Raw genomic sequence first — 23,708 nt, 5'->3', positions numbered from 1 at the left:
TCCACGATATCCTATTTATAATTCATATAACATGACATTGAGTATTAATATATCATAGATAGCCAACCCACAAAGTTGACCCCTAAGACCTCTTATTTACAATTCATAGAACAAGACATTGAGTACTAACATATCATAGATAGTAAACCCATGGATTTGACCACTAAGACCTCTACTTTACAATTTATAGCAGTCAACCACACTAGCTAACTCATTGAGCTACAAAACATCTAAACTATGGAAAAATCATATATCAATGCTAAAAATCACATGATAATCAAATACTTTGTATGGTAAAAAAATAACTATAATATGTTATTTGCACAATTAAGATGATTACTATAACTTATTATTGTGCCATCTACAACCCAGTATAACATGATATTGTCAAATTTTAAAAACAAAAATAAAATTAAAAAATAGTAATTATTAAAATTGAGTTAGTATTTTGATGACTTTACCAATAGTAGTTTACAAGCCCATGATACTGAATAGCCCATACTATTTATTAAAATAAATATTATTTAAAAACTTAAGTAAATCCATTATAAAATAACATAATATCAAATTAATTTTATATTAAATCCATTTAATCCTTTACAACATAATTAAAAATTAAATTAATATATAAATCTTTTTATAAAAAAAAAACAAATTAACAACACAACTTTCCCCAAAAGTAATTCATACACAAACACTTTAAATTTAAAAAAATAACCTTAAAATAAAAACACACCATACTTAAGAAAAACAAAGTCAATATTAAACCAATAAACTAAATTCGAAAAAATAACCTCAAAGTGAATATTAACCCAATAACCATATTAAACCAATAACCAAATTCATATGCAAACCCTTTAAATTTGAAGAAATAACCTTCAAATGAAAAGCACACCATATTTAAAAAACAAAGTCAATATTAAGCCAATAAATAAATTCGAAGAAATGACCTCAAAGTGAATATTAACCGAGTAACAATATTAAACCAATAACCAAATCCGAAGAAAATAACCTCGAAGGGAAAAACACACAACCTTTTGTTAAAAGCAAGGTCAAGATTAACCCAAGAACTAAATTCTTTGAAGAAACGATATTTGAAAAAACTCATAAGGAAATGGTATAAAAGAACAGTGAATGCGGGTATAAAATGAAATAGAGCAACATAAGAGATCATTGTGCTTAAAACAGAAAGTTGCGGAAGAGGAGACATGGGGTGCGTGTACATACCTGTACAAAATTCGGAGGAAGAGGTCAGGGTGGCACTCGATCAACTCCCCAGAGATGCTACCGATATTCTCGACATCCTCAAAGCAGAGCAAGCGCCCCTTAATATATGGCTAATTATAGCGGTATGTACCATCTCTTATTCTTTATCTCTTTTACTGCTTTTCATTTTCATGCAGAATTATCATCTCCCTTGTTCTGTGTGGAATTTAGGCTATGCAGTATCTTGGTTTGCAATGGCATGATATCTTTACAGGATAATGGGTCCCCTAGTTTTTGAGCAGTTCTTTAGTTATTTTCTTTTAATTGACTAGGGCATGTACTGGGAGTTGGGATCGCCCATGAAACGATTTTCCAAGGGTTGCATGTACCCACGTCCGTTCTCACTACGAAACTCTCGCAGAAGTCATCATATCATTAGTATTACATTATTACACAGAATCATTCTACAGCGCACGCGAGGGTGGGATGAACTCTCCGTACGCGCACAATGATGCATTGCTCGTATTTATTAAATATTGAAACCTCGAGGGGCATATCAGACTCGGATTTAGATAGGTATGTGCTAGTTTTAGCAGTCCGTTGCTATCCTTTCACCTTAAATTGCCTAAAAGTTAAATGTAACATCACATAAATCTGAACGAACTCTCCCCACTAATGAGAGATAAAATTTTCCCTGCGCCAATTTAATTCAATGAGATTGGAAACGAACACCACGCAGCATGGCAAAGCCTTATATTTTTTTGATGTTTTCCCTGAAGAGAAATATGGCTTCATATTACCATGGCTGGGGCTTTTTACATTCACTCTAAATATTTTGCACTTGCAAGATCGTTACCTGTTAATTTCTTTTTTTCTTGGGGTGTTGTGTAAACCCCTTTTGCTGGACAGAGAACAAAACTTTATCCAATATCTGCTTTACAACCAGAAGACCTTTGGCTATGAAGCCATGCCTGAGAGGTACCAAAATTACCAAGGACTTTCACTAGTCCTCATCTACAATGACAGCATTAGCATGGGGACCACCGTTAATGGCTTCTCCACATTGGCACAAAACTAGTGCTGTTGCATTTGCATACCCACAATGTGGAAAGGGACAGTCATTAGCAGAAAGAGCCTACCTGCTGGGTTATTATTGTGCCAAGCTCTCCAACTTGCCACTAGAAACAAGCTGAGATCAGACCATTTTGTAAATTTTCATCTTAAGATCTGACAGGCCAAGTTATTTTGAGGAATGAATAATATGCCTTAAACTTAATCAAAGAGATTTTCAAGAAGTCTTGCATCGTGTTTGATGTAAATTATTTCATTAAATCACCATCACGTTGTAGCAAAATTTTCTTGATCTGTTTATTTTAATGCAAGTGGTCAAATTTCAATTAAAAAAAGCCAAATGTGGTTTTTATGGGTTGGTTTTTAAAATTTATCTCTGCAAAACACTTCCGGGAAAACCTTCTCAGCAGTTCCTGTCATTCTGAGGGTTCCTGTCATTCTGAGGATGGTGCCCAAGGTAAACTGGATCCTTCAGAAGCTCAAGGCTTTGTCAACAATGTGCTGAATAAGTGCTCAACATATTGCTTGCAGGAATTGAACATGGGTGGGGACGATAAAGTTCCTTTTTGACAACTGTTCAGGCTAAACCCCATTGACATTTTTATTTCTTGATTGGTAAAAGGAAAAAATTATTTATATATTAAAACCCTCATTATTGAGAGTTACCGGTTCATCCTAGATTGTCTTTGCAGAATACACAACCAAAATCAAGGCTTATACAAAAAAACCTTTTTTCTACAATTTTCAGATACTGGACAAGATAGACCTAAATTTGAATGTTACCACAATCAGAGAATAAAACCATGTTGTCAAACTTATGGTTGTGGAGAGCTTCCATTTGTTGATGCATCAGGATTAGTGCTTGTCGCAGCTGGCTCTTTTTCTCAGACTATTGGGGCCTGTCGCTTTGCACAAACATAACCAGATATTCCAAACTATTGCAAATCCCTATTTGAAGGCTTTGTATTCTTGCTTATCGTTATAAATTTTATTGTATACAAACACTGATATCTCTAGTAAGATACCCACTTTTTCTTCAAACTTTGCCTGCTAAGATACCCACTTTTTCTTCAAACTATGCCTGCCTATCACAACTGTAGTCGATCCTATCCTGAAGCCTTTGCCCATATTCACATAGTTCTAATACAATTTTTGAAATATATTTGAGAATGAGGATTTTCCTAGTTCATCATAGTAGTAGTGAGTCTTTTGGAATATAAATCATGTTAAAACTCGGGAGTTTTGAAATTCTCCCAACATTTCTAGTGGACACGCCACCCATCATCAGGGGATCTGAAATTAGCTTTGAAAGATAGAGAAGAGTGAGCCATATATAGGTTCAAGAGTATGAGCTAGCCATTGTAATTTCAAAATAAAGTTATTAAAATATGGAATAGGGGAGACGGTCAAACTAAAATTAAAATTAGAAAAAAAAAATAGGGTTGACTTGGTCAAGTTCAAAATTAAATAAAAGAAAAAACTCCCTCGCTTATAAAATATTTTTTTGACTTTGTTTGCAAATCCATGACCTTCACCTTGATGGTTAGGATCAATTGGTGAGTTTTAATGTAGTTTCATTGTTTACCAAAATCCCTGTCCTCGACACTCTAAACATCATTTTCAAACTTGTTGAGTTTGAGGCCTTAATTCTTATCAAGATTTGCATCATTGATAAAGGTAAATTATATGAATAGAGGAAGACATTGCTATGGGATCTCCCTTTTCCCATATAGTGGCTAACAGCTACATGGAGCATTTTGAGCTCTATCCCTTGATAACAATCCTTTCAAAATGAAATGTTGGTTCTATTTTATGGATGGCACCTCTGTCACATGGAATCAAATTTATGTCAAATATCTATAAAGAAGTATGCTAAAACAAGGAGATAAGATAACTATATTAATGTTTGACATATGACCACAAAAGTAGGTCATGGGACTATTGAGTACAATGATGTTGACACAAACAGAGTACTAAAGGGTCTCCTATATAAAGAACAAGAAATAAAGTAGAAACATCTTGTCTATGTTCTAAAATGTGAAAATCTCTTGACTCTAATTGTTGGTGGCCGAATGATAGAAAACTCAACATAGGATGTTGCTACTAGGGAGAGCTAGGGGAGATCAGGAAGAAGTAACTCTCCGTTCAAAAAATTCTACTACTGTGGATTCTCCGGTCAAAAATTCAATAAGCTCAAACCACAGATCTCTGAAATCCAATATCTTATCCCTGTACGGAGGGGATACTTGGAGTGAAATCCTTGCACTCGAAAGCGTGAGAGTAAGGATAAAAAGAAGAGCTTCAGATCTTCATTTCTTATTTCTTCCATCTGGCTCTTCTTTTATCATCTTTCTCTTACCCTGATGATGGATCCCATTTGGGATTCGAAACGTTGGTGTAAAAATTCTACTACAAATTCTACTACTGTGGATTCTCCGGTCAAAAATTCAATAAGCTCAAACCACAGATCTCTGAAATCCAAGAAGTAACTCATCATTGGTGTCTAGGTGACGTTGGTTGCTTGCTGGTAAAAGGTTTTGTTTGTTGATGTCTTTGAGGTCTTTGTGAGGGGGGGATGGTCCCTTGGGTTTGCATTGATCTGGAATTTGGGGCAATATTGTTGTTAGTTTGTCTCTTGGTCCCCTAGTCGATGGGAGTCAGAATGAAGGACGTAATATGCTAAACAGGATTTGGTCAAGGATGATCCTATAGGATGTGGGCATGAAGTCTGAGGACCTCCTACAAGTAAATGGCTAGAATCTCTAGTTTGAGTATCAAAAGAAATTGGAGAGGGTTTGGATTGCCTTGAACATGCAATGAAGTCTTCCATGGATCTCATAGTAAATGGGGCAACGAAAGGCCAGTCTCAATCTCTCGGAGAAGGCACCATTGGTAGATCTTGTTTGATCTGCCAATTTGGTGGTCAGTCTTAATATGTAGTCCATGAGAGCCAATTGTGAACTATCCCAAGGGGATTTGAAGGGCGTGCATCTAATGGCAAAGCGTGTAATGGGGCTGAACAATGAGTCCATTCCTTATCACCATGAAGTGCTCAACATAGAAAGCTATCTTCAAATGTAACCCATCTTGAGGATTTATTTGACCCATACATATTTTCTATAGATATCCTCTTGGATGTTTTTATCCATTACTTGCGTAGTTGGTAAGAGGCGGCTGAGTACACATAGGGAGTAGGGAATATCTGAATGGAGGAAGATGGTCCATAATACCAATAGAAGTAAGAAGATGTGAGACTATGGTGTATCAACACCTAGGGCGTTCAACCAAAAGGGATGGACTTGATAGCAATTTTGAGTAAAGTTAAATTAAATTAATCTTAAAATTTTTTGGGTGGTTGAAATAACTAAATCATTTCACATTCCTAAGCTTGTATCTCACTATATAGATCATGAATTAGGAATTCACTAGATACTTAAATTGGTTTTTGGTGTGTTGAATGCAGAAACATAATTGAGTTAAGATGGCATGTACAATGTTATGATCCTTAACCCTTAAACATGATTTATAAACAATATATTAGTAATGCTAAATACTTCACTCATTATCAAAACGCTCGAGTTAGGGTAATTCCATACAGTGATCCTTTTATGGAAGGATCAATTCTTGGTCACTTTTCTCTTCGAAGGGGCAACCTCCCAATGTGCTAAGCGCCAATACAATAATATTCCCATGTATAATTTATAGGGAGCGCTCCATCCTTATTTATAGCTAGCTAGCAAACCCTAATCATTACCAAATGCTAACTATCTAGTGGGCCTTCATCAATAAAACTACATTACATTTGTTCAATGTTCATTACCTAATGGGCCTTATTTAATATTAACATTGTGAACCTACTTCAATTTACATTAAAGAACATCATAGTTATCTTATTTTGAACTCTAATGGGCCTATAGGGAGGATCCCACTATTTCATCCCCTTTAAGAGGTGTTGTCCTATATGGTTGCATTGATGATGTACAATTGTAAACTAGGGTCCCATGTATTGGTGTTCCATGAAGCTTGCCCCTAAGTTAGGGTTCCATGTGTGGGTGCTAGCATACATGTTGAAGTAGTCCAAGAGGCTAGCCATAAACTTTGGTATCATTTCTAGTTGGTCATGTTGACTCCCAATTGATGACACCTATGTTTGATGAATGGGTGAGTGTTGTGCTCTTGATGTCTTCCATAATCATGCGAATCCAAAAGAATAGAATCATCCATGGCAAAAATATCTTTTATATAATCGTAATAGTGTGGCTTTATTGGAACACTACCAACATACCATGTCTTGTAAGCCTCCTCTAAATGACACCAGTCAAATATGTCTCTTGTATATTCCTCGTCAATATGTCTCCAAAGTTCTAGCCTTTGGATTGCTTATCATGCTTCTTGTAGTTTTTCTACTTGGTTATCTTCATGTAGTAGTTGTGTAGGACTACTACAAGGTTTACATAATGTGTATTTGTCTTATAAATTTCTTCAACTACAAGTATCCACTAAATCTGATGTTCTTCATACTCCATAGCAAATTCAAGAAAATTATATAGGATAGGATTTTGCCACATAAGGATCATAGAAGCTTGGATATGCATCAATAATAGGGCCTACTATATCATGTTATGTGTAGTGTTCCAGTGTAAGTAGGAGAGTTGGGGTTTTAAAACAAAATTCAAAGAAGCTCCTTTGTGGGTTTTGAGGTTGCTATTTTAAAATGGCCATAACTTCCTTAATATTGACCCTAACCCAAAAATGGCATTGCCATTTTGCTTCTATTGGCATTACTTTTGCTACAATTTAGTTCATAAACAAAGAGTTAATTGTGTTGCAATAATTTCTTGTGAGAGTTTTGAGGCCCCAACTTGAAATGGGTGTAACTTTTGGGATACTTATCAAATTTGCTATTATCCCCCAATTTGGAAATGGCACAACCACTCCATGTCTAATGGTGTTGGTCATTTTGCAATTTGGTTCATGAACAAAGACATAATTGTGTTGCAAAAATTCTTGTGATGGGTTTGAGGTCCCAACTTTAAATGGGAGTAACTTTTGCAGTACTTCTTAGAATCATTATTATAACCTGAATCTGAAAATGGAATGGCCACTCTAATCAAATGGTAGATTTGGTTAATAGGGCAAGAAAAAACTTGGCCCAAGAAAATTTGCAAAAGAAAGTGCTTCTCATTGGCCCAAGAAAGTGCTATGATACCACTTGTTATGATACTTAACTTGTTGGGAATCATGATTACCGTTAGACCTAAACCTACAGGTGTTAATCAACAATCACATTGCCAGATATAAGGATCCACGAGAGGCAGTTAGTTCATGTCGCGAAACACACGGGGAGCATTGGTTTATCCAATGTCCAACAATCTCCCCCCAATGCAAGTCGAGTGTGTATCGAACTTGTGACGTATGCTCTGATACCACTTGTTGGGAATCACTATCGCTGTTAGACCAAAACCCGCAAGTGTTAATCAACGATCACATTGCTAGATATAAGGATCCACAAGAGGCGGTTAGTCCATGTCCAACATAACCCTTAAAATTGAATCACAAACAATATATTAGAAATGCTCAATACTTTACTCAATATCAAACCCTTGATGTAGGGTAACACCGTATAATGATCCATTTGTGGAGGGATCAACTCTTGTTGACTTGCTTCTTCAGGGGTGTGTTGCCACTAAATCTAGCAAGACTGTTGCAAGGTCTCTTTGGGCGAGGGGCCAAACCTTATGGCAACAATTAGGAAGGGGTGCCATTGTCACCTCAACAACCTTCCTATTGCTCCGTCGTGGGATTTCAACTGCAAGGGAGGCTTCCCTAAATCACTTATAATCTATTCTAATACTATGGCTCAAGGTGATTTTTTTTGAAGGTCCAAGGATGGATAGAGGGCTTGGTAAAGGCCAAAGATGACCAAGCTACTTAATGCTAGGGTTCAAAGCACTCTAAATCTAGACCAATAAGAGGGCCGCAAGTTAAGGTTTGAATGAATTTGAATAGTAGGGCATGCAATGGCACATAACAACCTAAGAAATGTCCTCCAAATGATCATCAAGAAGAAAGGAGCAAGGACTTCAAATAGAGACTACGATTGAACTATGGTAAATGACTTTAGGGCTGTTTGATATGCATAAGCAACAGAAAGAGAGGTTGATGTCAGCCCTTCTAGGGCATGTAAGGCAACCCACTATGCTAGATGTTGCTTGTGTATGATTTATAGAGATTGACCTCCAACTATAGGCTACTTTCATGCAATAAAACAAGTTTAAGCACAAATCAATTCCTAAACCTTAGCGGCTACCTTAGTTGTGTAGGAGAGAGGCAATAAGAATTTTATTGAGTTTAAAGGTGATCAACAAACTTTTGGACTAGTGCCTTATCCTACAAGGGCCAATGGAGTCTTTATGGCACATGATACTAAGGAAGGATAATGGAGTAAAAGGGGATGCTCTAGGGCATCCACTTCTAAAACCTTAATTATTATTGTGAGGGAAGAAATTAAGTATAAGGTCTGTGCATATAGAGTTTCCTTATAGGCTTTGGAAAAAACAATTTTACATGCAATTATGAAGCAAAATTTCAACATTGATCATGGAACAAGTGAAACCCTACTTTAAACATGAAAGCATGCAGAATATCATTGATAGACAATAAAATGATAATAAACTTCCACAAGAGCACTTCCTTCAATCCCAAAATAATGTCTCCAAGCAAAAGTCACTTCCAATAGCAAGTCACATCCATAAAGATCACATTATGCCCAATGTAGTGAAAAAGAATCAAGTTGCATGATCTTTTGGGAGGCCAAATTACAAGTGTGTGATGTTGAAAAGACTAATGAAGGGGATTATTTATTTATGAGTCTTCTCCCACTATTTTTTATAATAATTCACTAAAGAATCCCTATTGGCAAGTTTAAGTGTTCCACAAGAAAGAGGTTACAAGCCAACCTCATAGCTCAAAAACATATCACAAGTGCCATAAAAGCCCATACTTGTTGAAGAAAATGCTCCTAAAGCATGATGCCAACCTTTGAATGAGCTCAATAAGCCCCACCAAAAGGTGAGATGAGGGCTAATCAATTTTCTATACTCCAAGAGGCATCTCAAGGATCCTGTGCATGGTATCCAAAGTCACAACATGCCAACATGGTATGTCCAATGTGCCCTATGTCACCGTCAAAGGAGGAAAAGGGATGACGTGGCACTAAATAACTTAGGCGTTGGGGCTCCAAAGTGATGGACAAGCCCTCCCTTGTCATTTTAGGGATGACCATCATCATCTAGGCTCTAAAACAAGCATTGGGGCTCACAGGTGATGTACAAGCCTTCGTTTGTCATCTCAATGTTAACTGTCATCATCTAGGCTCTAGAACAAGCGATGCCTGCCAAATAGTGTCAAGGCAAGCTTGGGGACATCGTGGATCCATTAGGCACATCATTAATATCTCCAACAACAAGCTTCATGGGTTTAATGTTTCAACATGTAGGGGCCCCTTAGGGTGTCAAGCATCACGTGAAGTCATCAAATAGCTTAATGCTTTGCTTTGGGTAGGCAATGCTGCATCATCAAAGCTAATCTTTCTCTTGCAATGAATAAGATGACTTCTGTTGTTTTGCTAAGGAGGTGGGGTGATCACCTCAAGAAGGCTCTACTGCTGTGATGAGAACCACTTGACAAAACCTCCTTAAGATAAAACCATAGATGCATCATAGTGGACCATACTTAATGTTATAACTTTAGTAACATGGCATGGCCTCCCCCCCTCGTGTCATGTATTTCACGTGTTGGACACGACATGTGGGTGACACATGTCTGACACGAGTTTGAGTCATGTCTTGTTCATAGGACATTAGTTTGATTGGTGTCAAATAAGAGTCCTATTGGTGTCTTGAAATTTGGAAAGATGTCTAGTGAAAAAACATTTTAAAATTGATTTATTTCCTCATTCTCACGCAATTCAGTCACAAGTTTGGAGCTCTCAAAGGTTTTGGAGTGCAACTAAGGGTGATTAAGCAATGTTAGAAGGGATTCCAAGTGTTGGGAAGTGGATTTGTTCAGGCTTAACTAATGCTATGCAATTAATGGTAATGTTAAATTCTTAAAGTAAATTTTTAACATTACCATTAATTGACTTGGGATGTTTGAAAGTGGTTTCGACTTCATCAGGTTTCATATGGGGAAAGTAGAATTTTAGATCCCACTCAAAATCCAATAGACTTAACAATTTTCAAGATTAGGGGGATTGCAACGTTTCCATTGGAGTTTGTCATACATGAGAGTATGGAACTAGCATTTAATTAAGAGGACCAAGCCCTGTATGTACCTCGATGTTGGTGGTATTGATTGTTGAACTCCTTTGTCATGGCCCTAGTAAAAATAGACCTATCACTCAAACAAAATCTCGGTTTGACATGTTAAGCTTTTTCTATATTATTTTAATGCTCAGAGGGATCGATGATGAGTTTCCCAATATCAACAATGATTTTGATGATATGTAGTATTAGTTATTTGTTGTAGCATGATTTTTAATGGACTCTACAGGCCATTTAGGGCCACCTTGTTGATGTATTTTTGTTTCAAAAATGGATTGCACTCAATGCTATTTTGGTTATATGCATTAGTGGTATGATTGAATTTGTATCATCATCATGTAAATGTTTTATATATTTCAACTTTTGTGTAATTCACTATTTTGTATAAAATATAAAATATAATATATAACATGTCCTTTGTGTCATGTTTTTGGGAGTCACTTGTCACGTGTCAAATACTCGTACTTTCGTGCCCTTTGTGGCTTTTGTCCTTGTGTCATGTGACTTGGGGCATAACCAAGACTTCACACAAAGATTACCTTCAAATATCATACTAGACCAAGTCTCAGTGATTGTTCCCACTCTTATGTTAGGAATGGCTAAATGGATAACCCTATAAGGTGGTTCTAGTCCCCAAGGGGAAGTGTTAGGTTCTAGGTTAACCCATCAATTCATAGGTGCATGTGAAGATGGTGGCAATGGAGTGGTCATGACTTAAGGGCAAGGTGTTGTAGCCAAGTTACCAACTAATCGTGGTCCAACATCATAGGTGTATAGATGTAAGGAAGGAGCAATTGTGGAGGCATGAGTTACCCCTTTCCTCAACCTACTTCTTCAACACTTTTGGTGTGCCTTTTACTTCTTTATGATAATGCTTTGATTTGAGTGCATAGCTCAAGAGCCCAAGCTTGCATTTGAGAGATTTAACATTTATTACCCTTTAATGATGAGGTAGTTTATTGCTGATTAGGGTTGGGACAATACAAGGGTTCTTTTTTATAGATGGACTGATGAAGCATCAAGTGCTCTAGGCGTTGATTGATGGCTAATGAGGGGGGTAGAGCTCATGCTATGCCTTTTCCCACACGCTAATTTTTGTCTCAGTCATTTTTTGCATTTTATCTCTTTCTTTCATTATGACTTTTTTTGGCTTTTGTCTTTCTTTTAGCTGCATCAACCTCTAGGGTGAATTTTTTTGACCCAACTCAGGATGAGAAGGTGCCAATCCCCATGACTAATGGCCACAAGCTTAAAGAATGTATATGGAATAAAGGGAATGATGGCAAGTGGTAAGTATGGAATATCATGGGCATGCTACTTTAATAAGAGCCTCCCCGATAGTGTCCTTCCTATAACCCAATGGCCTTAGAGGAGGTCCCACTAAACTAGGGTCAAAGACTAACATACCATGAAAGTGAGGGAACAAGAATTGGTCAATCATTCGATAAACCTTTAATTCATATTAGTATGCCCCAAATCTTTAAGTAAAAGCACATGATTACAAAATGGTTAAAGTACCTGTTGATGGACGACCCACCTTCCTTCAAGAAGGTATGTTAGATGGGAGAAAGAAATTTGATTGGAGTAATATGTGGAGGATCTGTAGTATCATGTCATGTGCTAATCAATAGCGTTGTTGGTTGCTTGATTGTTTAAGGAGGAGGGAAGTTTCTTCTATAAGTTATTCACTTTTTGGTGGGTAACATCTGGCTCCAACTTGAGGACATGTGCTCATCGTAGAGCGCATGATCCACGTGGTTGAACAGGGAGTGCATGAGAACTCCAATCCTTGGGTCTTTGTAGACCTATTTCCTGTACACTCAAAGTAATTTGTTGATAACAAATGTGCATGGATAAGATAAAATCAAAATAAAACATTGGAAAATAATGCATCTAACAATTATGCAAATACGCCAACATGAATAATGACAAAAGTAGGATGCACACACAATAATGCAAAACACACGAATGCAATGCAACTATTGAATGCCTCACATTCCACTAAACAAGGTGAGGCTCTTGCCTTCTTCAGGAGAGCAAAACGGTTCACCATCAAGGTTGGCTATGTAAAAGTAACTCACCCCTACTTTGTTATGGACCTTAAAATGATAAGGGTTATCATTGACAAGTACCATATCCCCAACTTGGAAATGTTTTCCTTGTTTTTGAACCCATTGTTTCTTTTTCTTGTTTTGGTATGTCTGTTGTTTATTTTGGACAAGGCATTGTTTTGATTTGGCAAACATTTCCTTTCACTTCCTTAATTGGTTTAGGTCTTTCAAGGATTTTCGATTCAAAGTGTTTCCACTCCACTTGTAGGTTCAAGGGAGGTGTGCCATGCTGGGTCTTACCAAAATGTTTTAGAAATGGGAAAGGATCAATGTCGCATGTGTGGTTCTCTATATAAAATAAATGGTTTCCCATCAATGATGGACATTGTAGCATATGATAAACTCACTTGTAACTGCCCACCCATAGAAGCTGACCACTTTCTCAACAATAACATGCCTCATGCAACTAGAACATCAATGACTATGATTTCCATTAACATAGAAATATCTTTCTTAGTAGCCAAGGAGACATCGACATTTTTCATCATACCATGCAGGGGGAGACTTTGAATCAAAACCACACTCATGTATGGCCTAGTAATTTGCATCTCTAATTGGTTCATTGTAATGTTCCCTAATTTTGTTGAACCTTTTATAAATTTTGATTAAGGGATTTTGTCAAACAATTAGGGTATCAACTTTCCTCCAAAGTCCAAACTCTCTTGTGCAGAGAAACTAAAGAAATAAAACAATGGCACTTAATACAATAATTTGCAAGTGATACTTAGTAAAAAGAACGCAAGACAAAAAAATATCAGCCTCTTTGTTTAGGCAAGCTTAGGAATTACATATAAGTACTTGGGAGGACAACCTAGTCCATCAATCACCAAGAACTATGGCTCCTTGTTGTGTTTTTTGTCCCCAATTCAACTATCTTTGTTCGAGCTCTACTCACCCTTTATTTCGGAGCCACTGTGTTTCAGATCAATATTTATTCCACCATGTGTGTTTGACATCCCTTATGAAGTACAAGTTGCTCTCACTCAATTCAAATGCTATTGGAAATAACAACCTCTGTATGCTTGCACAACAATTATAATCTCTGCAAATTTGTCTTGTCTACACCCTGAATCATCCTAGGTTAGTGCCATATGACTTTAGCCTCTAGTGTTCAACTTTTGTTCATCAAGGGAACTTCCAACGACCATAGTGCAACAAGACTCCTAGTTTTGGCTCAGCTTGGCCTTAAAAAATACACACCTCAAACTCGACCCTTCACCTGAATACATTCTTGGCCCTGGCAAATAAGTAATTCAACTCTTTGTCCATATTTAGTTTGGCTTCCAACTCCAGTGCTATGCTTGGTAACGGGTTCATCTTGCACACAAATTTTATGCTATTTGTCTCACTATGTGTTTTTTGCTGCCATATAGCATTTAGTTTGGCCTAGCCTGAATAGGGGATGACCTCTCAACTCGACCCAGAGATTCGATGTCACAAGGGAGAACACCCCATTACATTACCATGGTGTTAATTAACTTGGTCTTGTCTATACAGAAGGATCCCATTTTCACTAGCAATGATCAATCTCTAGTTGAACCTCCAGGGGAACTCGTGGCCTACTTAAGGAATCATTACACGAGGGATTTGGATTTGACTTTCATTATTACTAGGATCACTCGGATAATTTGGCCCTAAATGATTTGCTACCTATAGGCGATGTGGCCCAACAGTTTGGCCTCCTTAATTTGATCTTTAGATATTGTCTTCTGCACCTGCACATTTCTGATGAGAAATTGTCCAATTTAGATGAGATGAGAAACCTCGCTGGTTCCTCCTTACACTTGCAATAAACTTCACAAATTAACACAATTAGGAATATGAGCGATTCCTCCATATGACTAGCTAGGGTGTATCTTGCAACATCGAAACTAGTTTTGATCCCTAAGGAGGATAGTTTTACCCCCGAAGAAGATCTACACTCAGGGTTACAAACCCTCGCTTAAATCTCCAAGAGCCCAAGAAAAAAAATTCAACAAATATCTAATCATATCCCCTAAACACACTCTTCCTTTCCTTTAATTGAGATAGCTATCTAAATACCATGGGTCCTTTTAATAAAGTGACTTTTTATTATTCTTTTTCCTAAGTCACCTTTTTAATTGATTCCTCCACAATCTATTTTAATTTGTAGCCCATCAGAATGGCTAGGCTACTGAGTTGGTCCCTTTTACCATCATCTAGAAAAAGGGACATTACATTTATGATTCTCAAAGGCATAACATTTGTTGACGCACTTGAGTCAAGCATACAATCATGTAATATGTGGTTATTGATAAGGACAATAAGAATGGTGCATGCCCTCCACTTCTTCGATCATTATATGTGTTTTGTAATATAACAGGAGGGTCCTCAGACCCCTTGTCAAGGTTTAGAATTCTTTTGACTTGATCTCTTTGGGGTTCTAGGAGTGGCATAGGCACATTTACTTTTTACAAGACACTTCCTAAGTCAACATCTAAAGATATTCTATTGGTGAGATTAGATGTTTTAGGCTTTGGGGTAGTCTTAGGGGATAAAGGGGGTCTGGCACAGTTTTGAGGAATGATGTTATGACCATTACTTGCTTGAGGGTGATTTGGTTCATTGTTCTTTCTAGTATAATGCAACCCCTTGAATAGGCTCATCACACTCTTCATTGGGTTCTTCAATGGACTCTTCACATTGTGGTTGGGAAAGGGACAAAATATAATTAAGTAGTGAAAGGAGCAGGATCATTGATTAAATTTAAGTGCTTTGGGCTATACTCTTCTTCAACTTGAGTCTTGATTGTAGGGACACTCCTCTTGACTATGGAATTCATTGCGGGTTTGACCCCAGGGAGATCCCTCTTGGCCAACAACATTTATTGAGGCAAGGGTGTTAGGTGCATTCTGCCGCGAAGGATTCTTGCCACTATAGGGATTTTTATTTGGAGCCCTATCATTGTTGAATTGGGTTTTAGGAGATAGTTTTAACGAGATTCTCTCTCCTTCATTAAGATTGATAACTTGTTCATCATAGCCATTTGCCTTTACATTGACTCACTTGTAACTTTATCAAAATTTTGAGCGAAAGCCTGCAAGGTGGGTTCAACTTGGGTACTTGGATTTGACTTGCCTTCAACCTTAGCCCTAGGGTATGAGAGCATATCAATCTTAGAGGTGCTTAGATTATGCTCAATAGTAACATCAAAGGTTTTAGCTTGATCTAGGGTTTGAGGGTTTTTTTTCTTCAATGCATAGGACATATGACTAGGGAAAGCCTCTACATATTGGTCAAGGATTGTTTGATCCATGGGTTTATATAGATGAAGAACTTCTTTAAGCAACTGATCAAATTGTTGTGTGAACTCCTTAAAACTCTCATTTTTAGTTTTCTTAGCTCCTTGGAACATAGCCAAGAGTTGCATACCTTCCTTAACAATGGCCCATCTCTTTTTGAATGCTTCTTGGAACTGGTCCAGTTCTTTAGGCTTCCTTAAGATAAATCTAGGTACTAGTCCCTAACACTACCTTCCAAGGACAAGGCAAACAACATGACGATGATATCCTCTTCTTCTATTAGTCTTCCACCTATGACCCAATAGAATTCATGCATGTGTTTTTCAATTTTGGTTATGCAACCTATATAACTAAGCTCATTGAAGTTGAACCATCCTCCTATGAAGATGCAACTAAACATCAAGAGTGGAGGAATGCAATCCAGAAAGAATACCAGTCAATTATGAAGAATTCCTAGACAAAGTGACAAATCTTTAGTCACTTCAAAATGGATATATAAGATAAAGCATGTTGTGGATGGGAGCATTGATAAGTACAAATCAAGATTTGTAGCTAGAGGCTTCTCACAGAAAGAAGGTATTGATTATGAAGAAACCTTTGCTCCTACAACTAGATATACAACAATTAGATCACTTGTCTCTTTGGTTGCTACTATGGGATGGAACATTCATCAAATGGATGTTAAAACAACTTTTCTGAATGGGACCATTGATGAAGAGGTTTACATCGAACAACCTCAAGGATTTGAAGTCAATCAGAGGGAGACACATGTTTGTAGATTGAAGAAGGCTCTATATGGCTTAAAGAAAGCACCTAGAGCATGGTATGCTAGGATGGATGCATACCTATTGAGACTTGGATTTGTCAAGAGTTTTGTAGATCCTAACCTCTACATCAAAGTGGTCAAGGATGAACCAATCATCATACTTTTATATGTGGATGATCTACTTGTTACATGTGTGGAACATCGAATTCAAGAATGAAAGAAGCAGTTACCAACTGAATTTGACATGAAAGATATTGGGATCATGCATTACTATTGGGGACTAGAAGTTTGACAGAAACCAACTGAAATATATCTTGGTCAAGGAAAGTATGTGATCAAGATTCCACAAAAATTTGGCATGATGGATAACAAGCCAATGACAACTCCTATGATCACTAATCTAAAGAAGTTGAGGAGTTTAGATTCTAGTCCTATGGATCCTACCTACTACAGACAATTGATTGGCTCGTTAATGTATCTTGTAAATACTTGACTTGACATTTGTTTTGCAGTGAATGTCCTCAGTCAGTTTCAGATGGAGCCAAAGCATGACCATTGGATAGTAGCCAAAAACATCCTAAAATATCTACGTGGGACCATACATCACTGCCTTCAATATGTTGGTAATGAAATTTAGCTCATGGGATATACGGATTTTGATTTGGGTAGCAGTGAGACAAATGGAAGAAGCACTACAGGTGGATGTACGTGGGACCATGCATCACTGTCTTCAATATGTTGGTAATGAAATTTAGCTCGTGGGATATACAGATTCTGATTGGGGTGGCAGTGAGACAGATGGAAGAAGCACTACAGGTGGATGTATGTGGGACCATGCATCACTGCCTTCAATATGTTGGTAATGAAATTTAGCTTGTGGGATATACAAATTTTGATTGGGGTGGCAGTGAGACAAATGGAAGAAGCACTACAGGTGGATGCTTTAGTTTGGGATCTTCCATGATCTCATGGATGAGAAAGAAGCAGGATATTGTTGCTTTGAGTAGTGTTGAAGTTGAGTATGTAGCTGTAAGTGAAGTTTGCAGAGAATCTCTTTGTCTCAGAAAGTTGCTATTAGATTTATTTGAAGGACCACTAAGCACTACATGTATATATTGTGACAATGAAAGTTGTGAAAGATTGATAGAGGACCTTGTGTTTCATGCTAGGACAAACCATATAAATAATAAGCGCCACTACATCAGAAACTTGGCACGAGATGGGGTCGTGGAGCTACATTATATACCTGCAGATGAACAAGTAGTTGATATTCTAACAAAGGGTTACCAAACAAGAAGCTTGAGTACTTAAGAAGCAAGCATGGTTTGGCAGATATCTCTTCCTTGATTGAGAGGGCTTGATGAAGGACGATATATTCTTTTCTTCATGTGTCATGCAGTAGACCAGGACTAACAACTATAAGTCTTAGTGAAGGCCATGAAGAAAGAATGGGGTTTGGAGGATTGGATAAGCATTTAACATTGAAACCTCTTGAAGATTAGAAAATCCAAGATAGAAGTGGACTTGTAGACCGATACTCTTTGAGGATGAAGTAGGGCATCCAAGATAAGAGTACTCAAAGAGGACTGATCTCTTTTGAGGATTGGGAATCCAAGATAAGAATAGTCCTAAAGGGACATACCTAGTGAACATCCAGATGGGGTATGTGCCTATAGAGGTAGTGTGGTATCTCACGTACTCCCAGCTTGATGCTCTCATAAAAGTTGAGCTTGTCAAGTAAAGGCCTTGTTGACAATGCTGGTTATGCTATTGATGATTAATAAATGGCTTATCAATCAGACTCTTCTTATGAGAATACTCCAATTTGAGATTCCTTGTACCATATGATGGGATTATGAATACCTCCCTAGTTAAGAGGGAGTGTTGGAGAATGTATCTAGATTCGGTCTTCATAATGATCTTTGTAAATCACGACATTGTATATTTTGTATATAAAAATAGAAAAATAATTTTTTATTTGACAAAGCGTGGGTTTCATGCTCAAGTCTAGGTCAAAGCATGTTCTTCATGCTTCTAGGACTTTCTAGGTCAAAGAAGAATTTTTGTCATGTGTTATAGTCCCATTTGGACTTATTGTAATAAAAGAAAATAATTGTTTTTAAGTCAAGAAAGCTAATTTTCCCTCCAAGTCGGCCCTAGCAAAGAAAAGTTGGCCTAAAGAGGCCTATTTGACTCATTTGGCACACTCACTCAATCAAGTTCGATCTGCAATAGCAAAGAAGGAAGAAGAGCGAGAAAGACAAGAAGAGGAAGAAGACGAAGGAAGGAAGATCTCTTGGGAAAACACTCTTTTTTTCCCACACGTGCGAAGCTGTCTAGGGTTTTTGTGTGAGTTGTAGGGGTTGAAATTGTAGACCTAAGTTGCAGGGCTAAGATTTTGAATTGAAGCTACTTTGACTAAGTTTGATCTTCGCAGTCTTTGGAAGAATTGGATTCGTTTGGAAGAGATCTTATTTTTGGGTTGGCTTGGTGCTTGGAGGAACTTTGGCTTTGGTCTTGGGTCTTGGAAGTCTCATTTTGAACTGATTCTATAAGAAGAGAAGTATTCTTTCTGGGTTTTCCCCTTGGAGGGGTTTTGCCCTAACTTGGAGCCTATATCTTGTGTACTTTGTCTCTTTGTGATTTTCATTGTTTTGGTAATTGCTTGATGAACAAGAAATAAAAAGTAATAAAAGGCCAACTAACATCATAAGTAATTATCAAGTAAGGAAAGTCAAACATAATATACAAGAACCTTGATTTTCCAACACAACCATCAATGACAATAGTAGCTGGTAACCTTGTAGGGTTCTGTGGAACTAAAACTGGAGTCCTCATGGTGAACTCTACATTGAAACAATTTGTATTAATTAATTGAGCTAACCAATTGGATTGGTTAAAGACATATACACATGATCAAAGACATAGCATGAATCATGTCTTTGAGCATTAATCATGATAAAGATAGAGCATTAGTCATGCCATTTAACAATATCATACTATGTCATGCATACATTCTTTTTCCTATCATAACTCAGTTGACAAACCAACAGTGGGCACAACCCTGTGTTGTTTGAAAGTGGGAGCGGGGAGCGACAATTTTTAAGCTTTTGGGTCAGGAGCAATTTTGGGAGTGGTTTTTACATAATATATATTTTGATGCATATATGTCAACAAAAGCATGTAGAATGATGACTTAGTTATAAAAAGCATTAGAACATGGATTAGACCATATAGCATCAATGAACTAGTAGTTATAATCTTCATCAACCATAGGTCCACAAGTTACAACATCTTGATTGTCATCAATCTTAAAGTTTCAAGGTTTCAAAATTCAATATATAACATTTGTCATCAAAGTTGTACTTGTAACCATTATCGAACTATAACAAAGAATGTCAAACATGAAATGAAACGTTTCAACTTTCCCGCAACATCATGTTCATAATTGATTACCAATGAGTTATAATTGCCAACTTCAAACTTCAAACTTAAATTGTCATATATTGGTTACAAAAAATACCATAATAAATATGAAAGAGTCAATAGTTATAAAAAGTACTAGAAACTAGAAAAGACAAGTAAATCTATTATCTACCAAAATTTCTTCTTGCCACAAGAAATTTCTAAATTCTTTTCTTGTGGTCTATGAGCAATGGGAGTCTCCTCATGCATAGTTGGACGACCATATCCAGAACCAGAAGGCACATGAATTCACTTGAGGCTATAGATGGAGGTGGTGGCAAAGATGGTCCAAATTGAGCACTGTTAGTGGATGATGTGGGTGGCATGGTTGTTGATGCTATTGCTATTGCTTCATCCTCATCGTTCAAAAGTTTTGCTTCCAGTTGTTCTAAATGTAAGGCCCCATTCTCCAAATTGCCCTCCTCCGGGTTGTTGTTCCAAGTGATATTTGCTCTATCAAATTGAGCCCGCTCACAATAATGTGTCAACAACCTCAAGTTATAATGTACATAAACCAAGATTTCTGTCAGGTTTTCATTGAGGCAACTTCTTTTGACATTGTGAATGAAGCTATAGTTGTTTCAACACCTCATTGCAGAAGAAGTATTAACCATCTGTGAAAGCACTTTAATTGCCAGTTTTGCCAAAGGTCCCCAGAGCCATGGGTATTGTTGTGATTGGTAATAAATCTTATCATTTTGTTGCCTTTCTTGTACAATGAACCAATCCATTTGTATTGAGGTTCCTTTATCTTAATAATGCCATGCATCAAAAGGTTCATTGTGTGAACCAAACACTCGGACCAAAATATCCTCAATGTTGCCTTACAATTAGAAGCATTATCAACAATGACTTGGATGACATTGTATGGCCCAATACTTTCAATTGCTTGAATTAATGGTTTTTTAATGTTGATGCCGATCTTGAACTTATTTGAGAAGTCATGAGATGAAACGGAGACTGCACTAGTAGTAGACACACCAAGAACACTTATCTATGGCTTGCCTTTCACATTTGTCCAACCATCAGATACAATGGATTCCCCATATTCAATCCAAGCATTTGTGAATTTACTGAAAACATTGTTTATTTTGGCTTTTTCCCAATCAAGTCCCACGATTCTAGCTCTGTCATACCTAGGGCTCTTGTATCCTTTAGAGCATCATTGATGGTGGCAACCATTTCATGCCAATAAGGTGAGCGAAGAACATTGAATGGTATGCCACATGCAAAGAGAAACATGAATTTTTTCGCGTCCACGTCATCCTACATCCTTGGTCAAGAAGTTCTGATATTTTTCTATGCCTTAATGGGATGTTTGTGCCTGTGGCTGCAAATCCACTACCATTGGTGGATGCCGATGGAGTTCTTGCAGGTGCCCTATGTGTGCTAGTGGTGTCATGTTCACCCTTTGATCTTTTTGATTGGGTATTGTGCTTCCTCCTCTTCTCTTATATGTTTGGCTCTTTGTTGTGCACTATTGACACATTTGCACAAGTTTTGATGCCTTCGTATTTATTTCCATCCCATGCCATTTTCCCACAGATGCTTTCTGGCACGGGTATATGAACATGTTTAAGTAGATTTCCAATGGGGGCATACAAATTTAGTGGTTCCACCCCCTTTGCCTCCTTCGAGCCCTGTAACATATTTATACAAGAGTGTTTGGTCTACCCTGGTTTTCTTTCCATCATAATCACTCCCAATATCCTCCTCTTCTTCTTGGTGCTCCTTTTCTCCAGGGTATCCACTAACACTACCCACTTCTTCATCATCTTCATCACTTCTTCTACTCACCAACACCATTTATCATAGCAAAAAATGGAACCAACAAGATAAGGCTAAGCCATATACCCATCATGTTTATTGAAGCTTGAGATTATTGGCTGCAATAAAGTGAGGGAGGAATGTGAAAGAGTAGGAGAAGAGAAGAAGAACATCTAAATTCTAGATTCATTTAACATATAAAAAACGAATGTTACGTTAAAAAAAAAATGGGATTAGACCCTACCTTTTTGGTTCTCCCACAATTTTCCTTCTATCTCCCTTCAATCTCCCAAGCTCGCAAGCTCCAGCAATCTCCCTTCAATCTCCGACAAGCTCCTCAAGCTCAAACCCTCTCAATCTCTCTCTCAGACATGAAATCCTCTCAGTCTCTCTCTCACACATGAAAATGATGGTTACGAGGGAGGGGAGAGGCCTTTTATTCTTTTTGGCCCCTCCCATTTCCCTCAAAAAACCCCCTTTCTCTCCTTGGCCGTGCACATGCTTCTTGGGCAGGGAGCGAAAATTTATTCTCAACTTTCGTGAATCTCTTTACCATACAGATGTGATTTTTTTTTGGTTCCTATCTGTTGTCTCACTATATGTTGTTTTTACCTGCTGCTTCATTTCTGTTTTCTTTCACTGTTTTTGTACTTGAAAGTTGAAACATACATTGACTCTAATAAAACAATGCTGCCGCTGCTGTTCAGTGAGTTAATACATATAAAAATGAGCCTGAAACTGGCGTTTCAGAACCCCAAAAATTTAAAAAAGCTACATATGTGCTGAGAATTTTTCACAGTAACATATAACTGAAGAGCCTACTACTATAGATCCTAATATACTGTCATGACAACAAAACAACCTTCCATAGATTAAAGAACCTGGGCTTTTAGAAGAAGATATGCCCACTGAGGGCTTCCTGCTTTATGTCTGTCTGAAGATTGAGGTCCAAACCTGCATTTTTCATATGCCATGTCTCATAGAATTTACTTAACTGTTTCATCTTTAACTGCTACTCTGACAGACCTATAGACACCCTTGTGTAGGATGCCAGGGAGTGAGATAAGATAAGATAATTTTGTTAATGTTTAACAAATGACCACAAAAGCAGGTCAAAATACTGACAGAGATTATAATCAGTTTGAATACAATGTGGGAGTGCAAGTGCAGCTCTTAGAAAATGCTGAAAATACATAAAGAAAGAATTAATAAGTGGTAGTGCTGCTGTGACATGCATATAAAAGAGCATGGGACAGAACAAGATAATCAATAGCCTGCCAAAAAAAGAGCTAGTGGGATAGGAAGATCTGGCGATGGGGCTAAAAAGATGTCAAGGGCTCCTTAGTCCAATGATCGATGTTGAGGGAGGCAAACTGGGCACTGGCTTGCTGTCGAACTCCCCTGGAACCAGCGGTGGGTCTTGTCATATGATCCTCACAGGGGATGTAGGAGCGAGGAATAGTCCTAACGTCTAAGGTCGAAAGAAAGAAACTCTGGATAGATCTCTGGCCACTCCTGTCGAAAATGGGAGGTAATTGGACCGGTTCGGGTTTGTGCCCAAGAATCAACTGATAAAGCATGTTGTGATCTGCTACCAGCTATTCTATCTGCTTACCTTGGTTATCCACTTTTTAATCAAGTGATTATCCCATTGTTAAGGATGTCAAATGCAGCCTGAAGGTCTGCAATTTGACAAACAGTTCATCCCTGTACCCTTTGAGGTCAGAGATTTCAC

The 23,708-nt window shown here is 37.5% G+C and overlaps 1 protein-coding gene across 1 annotated transcript in view; it reads left to right on the top strand.

Moving 5' to 3' along the window:
- Positions 1 to 1,161: 1,161 nt before the first annotated feature.
- Positions 1,162 to 23,708, top strand: part of LOC149256245 (protein CTR9 homolog) — a 194,752-nt gene continuing 172,205 nt past the window's right edge. The window contains exon 1 of the mRNA XM_089460704.1: positions 1,162 to 1,349. Within this exon, the coding sequence (XP_089316830.1) occupies positions 1,209 to 1,349 (141 nt within the window). The 5' untranslated portion in view covers positions 1,162 to 1,208. The remainder of the gene's footprint in view (positions 1,350 to 23,708) is intronic.

The sequence above is a fragment of the Pinus tabuliformis genome, chromosome 7 (assembly GCF_031772625.1).
Source record: "Pinus tabuliformis cultivar Carrire ecotype Pingquan chromosome 7, CPIR1, whole genome shotgun sequence".
Taxonomy (NCBI): Eukaryota; Viridiplantae; Streptophyta; class Pinopsida; order Pinales; family Pinaceae; genus Pinus; species Pinus tabuliformis.
Note: the sequence above shows the minus strand (reverse complement) of the source record. Positions and strands in the feature narration are given on the sequence as shown.